The following is a 9,599-nucleotide window of genomic DNA, read 5'->3' as shown; positions in this document are numbered from 1 at the left end:
CTCCAGGCCCTGCCACTTATGGGAGTGTCTGTAATGTGTGCTGTTTACTTTCTGCTATTGTGTCCTGGCTGCTTTATCCTTCAGGCCCGTTATCTGCAGGGGCGCTCTTTCGCTCTTTGCCTGCTGTGGGCAGTGTTTGGTTCTTGGCCCGAATGTGGCAAATTTTAATTAGATGTGCTCTGGTCTGCTTGTGAAATGAGACCCATCACCACTGCCACTAGAACTGAAGCCTCTCAAAACCCCCAGGTTGGGAGAGGTGGTGTTGGGAGGGGTTTGGGCTGGTCTTCGTGGGGAGAGGGCCCACCATGCTGGGACTGAGGCAAGCATAACTGAGAATCTTAAGGTGGTTCTTCTGGAGTGCAGTGGGGCAGAGGTTGGCATAAGCAAGTTAGATAGCGAGCGTTGGTCCTCCCTGCACTGGTTCCCTCAGGTGTCTCTGTTTATGCTGAGGGGCAAGGGGAGGAAATAGCACCTGGCAGTTCCGTTATTCTCGGAGGCATCTCACCGTAAATGCTCCCTCTCTGGGACATGCTCTGAAATGAGCAACTAACCTTTCCCCTGTGTCCCATAGGTGCTCTTTAGATTGCTGTTTCCACACTGCACGTCTGCGGGCTGTTTGCTTAGTGCTTTCTCCAAGGGCAGCTCCAATGTCCTCCAAGCTCTTCCAGGGCCAAGCACAATTTTATTTATTTATTTATTTATTTATTTATTTATTTATTTATTTATTTATTTATTTGAGAGAGGCAGAGACATAGGCAGAGAGAGGAGAAGCAGGCTCCATCCAGGGAGCCCAAAGTGAGACTCGATTCCGTGACTCTAGGATTATGGCCTGAGCCCAAGGTAGATGCTCAACCACTGAGCCACCCAGGTGTTCCGCATGATGTCCTTTAAAACTCCAGGCTTTAAGACCTACTGGTTTCAAGAATTCATGAAATTCAGGCTCTCTTGTGTTCTAAGACAATTCCTATGGGGATGTTTTTCCCATGCACTCCCCCATGTGCTAAACTGTCTCTTGCCCTTTTCTACAGCCATGGCTCCTCCCCGCTGCAGTGGCTATGATCCATTACTCTCCCAAGCTGTGTCCCCACACTTCCTACTTTTCTTTAGTGTGGCCTCTTCTTCACCTTTAGTTGTGGCGTTTGTCCTCCCAATCTTCAGATCGGTTTCTGGGGGTATTTAGGATGACTTGTTAGTTATCTAGTTGTATCTGCAGGATGAGGTGAGCCAGTGTCCTCCTACTCTGCCACCATCTTCCACGGGAGTGTCATTTGAATGCATTTTAGAGCTCCCTATTTTTACTCTTCCCCACCCCACATTTTGTTTTTGATGTCACAATTTAAATCTTTTTATCTTGTGTATCCGGTAACAAATCATTATAGTTCTGATTATTTTTTTTTAACATTTCTTGGAAGGTTGGTCTAGTGGTGTTGACTCATTCAGCTTTTGCTTGTCTGGAGGACTCTTATCTCTCATTCAGTTCTGAAGGTCAGCTTTGCTGGGTAGGGTATTCCTGTATGGCGGTTTGTTCTTTCAGCACTTTGAGTGTATCATGCCACTCCCTTTTGGCCTGATGAAAACTGCTGATAGTATTAATGGTGTGTCCTTATACACAAGTTTTTCTCTTGCTGCTTTTCAGATCCTCTCCTTTTCTTTAACTTTTGACAATTTGATTTTAATGTGTCTTGGTGTGGGATTTGTTTTTTTTTTTTTTTAATTTTTATTTATTTATGATAGTCACAGAGAGAGAGAGAGAGAGGCAGAGACATAGGCAGAGGGAGAAGCAGGCTCCATGCACCGGGAGCCTGATGTGGGACTCGATCCGGGGTCTCCAGGATCGCGCCCTGGGCCAAAGGCAAGCGCCAAACCACTGCGCCACCCAGGGATCCCTGGGATTTGTTTATATTCATCTTACTTGGAGCTCTCTGGGATTCCTGGATTTGGATATCTGTCTCCTTCCCCAGGTTAAGGAAGTTTTCAGCTATTGTTTCTTCAAGTGAGTTTTCTACTCCTTTCTCTCTCTCTTCTCTTTCTGAGGCTCCTATACTGCAAATATTGGTCCTCCTGATGTTTCCTAAGTCTCATAAACTATCTTCATTGTTTTAAATTCTTTTTTTTTCTAATTCTTTTTTCTTTTTGTTATTCTGATTGGTTGAATTGCACTGCCATGTCTTTGAACTCACTGGTCCTTTATTCGGCTTCACCTAGTCTGTTATTGAACCCCTCTAAGAGTATTTTTTCAGTTTAGTTATTGTGCTCTTCAGCTTTGTGACTTCTGTTTGGTACTTTCTTATATTTTGTATCTTTTTGTTGAAATTTTCTCTTTGTTTATGCATTGCTCTTTTGACCTTGGTGAGAGCATCTTTATGACTTATTTTAACTTCTTATCTGGTAAATCATTTATCTCTGTTTCATTAAGACCTTTTTCTGGGGTTTTATCTTGTTCTTTTGTTAGTAATATACTCCTCTGATAATTCATTTCCTTTCACTCTCTGTGTTGGTTTCTAGATAAAACAACCACCTCTTATCTTAAAGGAGTCATTTCCTACAGTAAATGAACTTTATCGTTCATTTAATCCTTCCTAGCTCTTGGTTGTCTCTCAGATAACCCATGGTGTTATATTTGTTTCAGGTGTACAATATAGTGATTCACCAATTCTGTACATTAGTCAGTGCTCATCATAAGCGTAATTTTAATCTCCTTTACCTATTTCACCCATCCCTCTACCAGTTTGTTCCCCTCTGGTAACCAGCATTTTGTTCTATATATTTAAGAGTCTGTTTTTTTGACTTCTCTTTTTTTTCTTAAATTCCACATATGAGTGAAATCATAGGTATTTGTCTTTGACCTATTCACTTAACATTATACCCTCTAGATCCATCCATGTCATTGCAAATGGCAAGATTTTATTCTATTTTAGTGACTGAATAACATTTCATTGGACACTTGGGCTGCTTCTGCAATTTGGCTATTGTAAATAATGCTGCAATAAACATAGAGCTGCATATATCTTTTTGAATTTGTGTTTCATCTTCTTTGGGTACATACCCAGTAGTGGAATTACTGGATCATATAGTGATTCTATTTTTAATTTTCTGAGGAACTTCCATACTTCCACAGTGGCTGCACCAATTTGTATTCCCACTAACAGTGTTTGAGGATTCTTTTTTCCCCCACATCTTTGCCAACACATGTTTTTCGTATTTTTGATTTTAGCCATTCTGACAGGAGTCAGGTGATATGTCATTATGGTTTTGATTTGCATTTCCCTCATGATAATGATGTTGAGCATCTTTTCATGTGTCTGTTGGTCATCTGGCTGTCTTCCTTGGAGAAATGTCTGTTCATGTCTTTTGCCCATTTTAAAAATTGGATTATTTGTTTTTTGAGTTGTATAAATTCTTTATATACTTGAATACTAGCCCTTGATGGGATATATCATTTGTAAATGTCCTCTCCTAGTCAGTAGGTTGTCTTTTAGTTTTGTTGATTGTTTCCTTTGCTGTGTAGCTTTTTATTTTGATGTAGTCCCAATAGTTTATTTTTGATTTTGTTTCTCTTGCCTCGAGAGACCTATCTAGAAAGAGTTTGCTATGACCAGTGTTGGAGAAATTACTGCCTGTGTTGTTTCCTAGGATTTTTTATGGTTCCAGGTCTCCTATTTTGCATTTTACTCCATTTTGTGTTTATTTTTGTGTATGGCATAAGAAAGTGGTCCAGTTTCATTCTTTTGCATGTTGCTTCCAGTTTTCCCAACAGCATTTGTTGAAGAGACTGTATTTTTCCCATTGCATATTCTTGCCTCCTTTGTAGAAGATTAACCATATAACCAAGGATTTATTTCTGGGCTCTCTATTCTGTTCTCTTGATTTATGTGTCTATTTTTTGTGCCAGTACCATACTGTTTTGATTACTACAGCTTCATAGTATGTCTTATAGTCTGGGATTGTGATACCCCCAGTTTTGTTCTTTTTGAATGTTGCTTTGGCTATTTGAGGTCTTTTTTGGTTCCATACAAATTTTAGGATTACTTATTCTAGTTCTGTGAAAAAATGCTATTGGTATTTTGATAGAGATTTTATTAAATCTGTAGATTATTTTGGGTAGTACGGATATTTTAACAATATTTGTTCTTCTAATCCATGAGCATGGGATATCTTTTTATTTGCATCATCTTCAATTTCTCTCATTAGTGTTTTATAGTATTCAGAGTACAGGTTTTTTACCTCCTCGGTTAAGTTTTTTCCTAGGTTTTGAAATACAAATCAAAACCACAATGAGATACCACCTCACACCAGTGAGAATGGGGAAAATTAACAAGGCAGGAAGCCACAGATGTTGGAGAGGATGCAGAGAAAAGAGAACCCTCTTACACTTTTGGTGGGAATGTGAACTGGTGCAGCCCCTCTGGAAAACTGTGTGGAGGTTCCTCAAAGAGTTAAAAATAGACCTGCCCTACGACCCAGCAATTGCACTGTTGGGGATTTACCCCAAAGATTCAGATGCAATGAAACACCAGGACACCTGTACCCCGATGTTTATAGCAGCAATGTCCACAATAGCCAAATGGTGGACGGAGCCTCGGTGTCCATCGAAAGATGAATGGATAAAGGAGCTGTGGTCTATGTATACAATGGAATATTCCTCAGCCATTAGAAATGACAAATATCCACCATTTGCTTCAACGTGGATGGAACTGGAGGGTATTATGCTGAGTGAAGTAAGTCAATCGGAGAAGGACAAACATTATATGGTCTCATTCATTTGGGGAATATAAATAATAGTGAAAGGGAATATAAGGGAAGGGAGAAGAAATGGGTAGGAAATATCAGAAAGGGAAACAGATCATAAAGACTCCTAACTCTGGGAAAGGAACTAGGGGTGGTGGAAGGGGAGGAGGGTGGGGGGTGGGGGTGAATGGGTGACGGGCACTGAGGGGGGCAGTTGACGGGATGAGCACTGGGTGTTATTCTGTATGTTGGTAAATTGAACACCAATAAAAAAATTTATTAAAAAAAAGTTTTTTCTTAGGTTTTGTTTTTGGTTCAATTGAAAGTGGGATTGTTTTCTTAACTTCTCTTTCTGCTCCTTTATTATTAGTGTGTAGAAATACAATGGATTGCTGTATATTGATTTTTTTATCCTGCAACCCTACTGAATTCATTTATCAGTTCTAGTAGTTTTTTGGTTGAGTTTTTAGGGTTTTATATATATAGTATCGTGTCACCTGCAAATGGTGAAAGTTCTACTTCTTCCTTACCAATTTGGATGTCTTTTTTTCCTTCCTCGTCTGATTGCTGAGGCTAGGACTTCTAGTACTTTGTTAAATAATAGTAGTGAGAGTAAACATCCCTGTCGTGTTCCTGGCCATAGGGGAATCAGTGTCAGTTTTTCACCAGGTGGGCAGTTTAAACCTTTCAACTACAGTTATTTATCAGTCATCCGAGAGTATTATGCTAGTGGTGGGTAATGTTGGGGAGCACATCAGACATGATCTCTGACTTCGTGATATATAGAATTTAATGGACAGACATCAAATGTCGGCGGCACATATTATCAACTGTAATATGAGCCAAAGCAGCACACAGTGATACAGGAATGTAGACTTGGCTTTTGGTGTTTTGCACGTTGGCAGGGTGTGGGGCAGAGGGTCTCACTTCACTGTTGAGGATGCGGACTTCCAGTTAATCTCTGTCTGGGGTGTATCTAGGTCTACCCCCATCCGTGCCCAGTGTCTCCAAGTTTAGTGCCTCTCTGGTTCTTACTATAGAGTAGGACTCACCGGTGTGTGTGTGTGTGTGTGTGTGTGAGTGGGGATCACCTGGGTATGAGGAGTCAAAGTGGTCCATGAGGTCTACCCGGTCCCTTTAAGTAATTGGGGTCTTCTGTTCCTAAGCTTTTCTGGAGTTCGCTAATACTGGCTTTCTTTTTTGTTGGGGTTCATTCAATAGAAGAGAGAGGCAAAAGCATCTATTTTATCCTCTTGAAACCAATGTCATTACTTCTGTCTCTCCCAATTAACTGTGACATACTTGAGGATAGCGGATTATCTTGGTATTTCTAGATGAGCAAAATTCACGGTACCTCTTAGGTTCTCAGTAAATATTGAATAACTAATACTTTAGCATTTGTGTAACTTTCCACCCATATTCCCATTCATAAAGCCTCCATCAAGTAATCAGGGCAAGTGGGATTATCCTGTTTTCAAAGAATGATTGTTTTTAAACTTCCTAATCTCTATGTCCAAATTAGTGCCTTTTCCAAGAGGTTGCATTCCCAAGAGGAATAATGAGAAAGAAGGGCACGGGTCTCCTTAGTTCTGGCCTGCTATTCCCTTGGAACCTCCCAGTCCTTTCCTCCAATGAAGGCACCTGCGACGGCATCAGTAGCAGGTTCAGGTGAAGATTCAGGCAAGAAGATGGCATTTTGATTTAAAAACACCTCCTCGATCTTCCTGGTCACATTCTCTCCTCCCCAGGTATACACAGAACCGGATTTTATAAATCCGAGCCATTCCCCCATTTCTGTTCTATAAGCCACTCTTGGAACTTGGCCAAAGTGACATAACAGCTGCAGGTATGGACAGGGCAACAAGACCCAGACACAACGGGTTCAGTGCTTATGATTTCCTCCTCAGACCTTAAATGCTAGAAACCATTCATGACTGTTCTTGTAAAAAGCTATTTATTAAGCAGAACTCTGGGGCACTAATGATATTAAATTTAATTCACTTTTATGAAACCCTAAATGGCTAAAGGCAACGCATCTCTTCCTATCAGGGGAAATGGACAAGGGGCTATGGCATGTCCCCGGAGCGCACACCAGGCACTGGCCTCCAAGTCTTGCTGAGCCTGGGATATATGTAGCCTAAAACTAGCTCCTGTGCACCACTGCCTTCGCGCTCCTCTGTTCCTGGCACAGCCTAATACCATTTGCAGCCACGTTCCTTCATAAAATCAAATATGCAAACATCTTAAGAAATACTCCTCTGAAATTGAGAAATGAACTTAAAAGCGTATTCAACAAGCCCTAAAGGAATATCCCTGTAGGTCGGTTATTACGGAAATGAAAGCAGAGTAGATGGGAAGATCGAGATGACATAGCTCTAAGAATTTCCTGCATAAAATCTAGCCCTGGAAGAGAATTTTAGGTCATCAGAGCAGCGTGCCTGGTGGTGGGGCCTGTGTACCTGCCAAGGCTGAGGGAGAGGTGGCCCCGGCCCTCATGGGACTCCACCCCTAAATGTTCTCGAACTGCCCTGCGTTCACATCTTTAGGTTTTCCCCATTGGACCGGCCTTCCTCAGACACTTAACAGAATGGAACATTCCAGGTTCAGCACCTGCCTGCCTTCCACTGCCAACCGGGTCTGCAGGGGCAGTAAGTCGCTTTTGTTAATACTTCACGTCTAGGGAAAGGCACTGGTGTTAAAAAAACCTACGGGGATATTTAAGGACATTGTCGCTCCAGTGTTACTCAGAGATGAAGTTTTCTTTCTGTGGCCTGGGTGACAGAGCTGTTAACAGCTGATTGAAAAGGCAGGGAAAGGATTATGAAAGTGTGCTGCAAGCTTCTTACAAAATATTTTTTTTGGTCAAATAAGGCCAAGTTTCAACACTCATGACAGTTACTGAAACAGCGAATGAATCTCATTAAAAGGCAGTTAGGCCACAGACCGTGAGGACAGTGTCCGCGGGGCAGACTTCCCACGGGATGGGGGGGAACTGGAGCTGGGGCGCGCGGTCTGATAACCACTGACCTGTCTGGCTGTGCTCAGTATCGAGGAGCTCGAGAGAGGTTATTCTGTTGAGAAGGCCGTGGCGAGTAGGACTCCTGGCACCAGCGACTGCCATGCAAGGGTAAGAAAATCCCAATTTTGAGGGCCAGTCCCAGGCTCCCGCACAAAATCCTTTGAAGTGGGGTTTGTCTCTGCAGAACTTCGGGGAAATATGTGCAGAAGCAAGGTAGAAGCAAGCATCTCTCTGATTCTAATTTCTAGAAGCGAATTCCCCCAGTATTTGGCAGTCCTGACTTGGCAACGGAAGATCTCTTTCTGGTATATAACCAGATAAGCTTTCTATGTTAAAATAAGAACTGTTTTCTATTTAAAAAATGGGCATTTAATTTTTAAAAAGGAATAGTGTAGTTATTGCTTTCCCTCTGGAAAGTCCTGGCTTCACAATTAATTGTATCTTAATGAAAGTGCACACAGAAACAAAGGATGAGAGCTGAATTTTTTCTAGACTACTTCTGCTACTTTATTTAAAATCCTCAATCCTTGGGTCAGGGAATTTGCAGCATCAAAATTCAAAAAAGAGTAGGGTTAAGATGTAACCAACAGAGGCTTATAAAACAGATGGAGAATATCATTTATAGCAAGATAAAATCACAGCCATATTTCATATTTTTATTCAACTTTAATATGGTTTCCATTATTGACTTTTAAAACAAAATGATTTCCAGTTTAGAAAACAATGCACTGACCACATAATTCCTTTTTTATTTTATACAGTTATACAAATATTCTAAATACACATTTTGTGTTCAAGATGATGGCAAATAAGATTAACTGTACAGTACATAAGGAAAGAAAATATTTTAAGCATATTTAGAAGCAATAGAAATGTCTATACAAAACAAGCAAAAATGGAATAAAATTTTTTATTTTTAAAGTATTGCAACAGGCCCACAGGTTTGTAACAAAAATGTCTTTGCACAGTTCCTCACAATGCCCCAGGAATAGCTAAAGCAAGACAGCGGTTTTAGAAAATAACGTTTCAAAATGCTACACATGGTACTATTGTTTGCACAGTTTGATCAAAATAACAACTCTACTTTGAGTCAAGCAAAACCTAGAGGAAATATACCTAACAACTTGAAAATCATCTGTATAAAATTCATTGCACATTATTTTACTCAGTTGTTTGAAAAGTAAAAAAGTGTATTTACAAAATATTTCGCAGTCAAAATTATAAAGTGAATGGGTATCTCTAAGTAACACGTCTTGATACAGACAGTTCAAGGAAAACACACGAATGTTTTTTTGTTTTTTTTTTGTTTTTTTTTTAAAGAGGTTTTCAGTGCTCCTTCCACAGGGAAGTAAATATGATCTACTCAAATGGATTTACAAGATGTTACACTTACTGGAGCAAATTCAACACATACGTTATAAAAGGATGAAGAATTTGTACATTGTAAGAAGTGAGCTATTCAGAGATCAACAAGGACAATTTTTAATTCAGTTAGCATGAAAGCCTTCATAGTCTTCAGATAATAGACAGTGAACATACTTGACTCGATGAAAGTTGAGAAAGCACCATGCACAACAGTTTAGTGGTAAACACTGAAAAAAATAGCACCTGGAATTTTGTGATATTGACAATTTAAAACTGGTCTAGTAATTGCCGGAGATATGGTGCCTTGGATAATTCTCTATTTACTCGGGAGAGTTTGAAAAGTACTGGGCAGTTGAGAGAAACACACGGGATATGTCGGTCAAAGCACCCTGTACAGTTCTTGCATATCTGAAAGTATAAGAGGAATACATAAAACAAGAGGAAAGTTCCTACGTATATGTGCTTACTGGCAGACAAATGACACTTA

The 9,599-nt window shown here is 40.4% G+C and overlaps 1 protein-coding gene across 4 annotated transcripts in view; it reads right to left on the bottom strand.

Annotated features, from left to right (window-relative positions):
* Positions 1-8,393: 8,393 nt before the first annotated feature.
* REV3L (REV3 like, DNA directed polymerase zeta catalytic subunit) overlaps positions 8,394-9,599 on the bottom strand; it is a 181,507-nt gene continuing 180,301 nt past the window's right edge. For all 4 annotated transcript variants that reach the window (XM_041738555.1, XM_041738677.1, XM_041738625.1 and 1 more), the window contains one exon: positions 8,394-9,520. In XM_041738555.1, the coding sequence (XP_041594489.1) occupies positions 9,380-9,520 (141 nt within the window). In that variant the 3' untranslated portion in view covers positions 8,394-9,379. The remainder of the gene's footprint in view (positions 9,521-9,599) is intronic.

Source organism: Vulpes lagopus, chromosome 1 (genome assembly GCF_018345385.1).
Source record: "Vulpes lagopus strain Blue_001 chromosome 1, ASM1834538v1, whole genome shotgun sequence".
In the NCBI taxonomy this organism is placed as follows: Eukaryota; Metazoa; Chordata; class Mammalia; order Carnivora; family Canidae; genus Vulpes; species Vulpes lagopus.
Note: the sequence above shows the minus strand (reverse complement) of the source record. Positions and strands in the feature narration are given on the sequence as shown.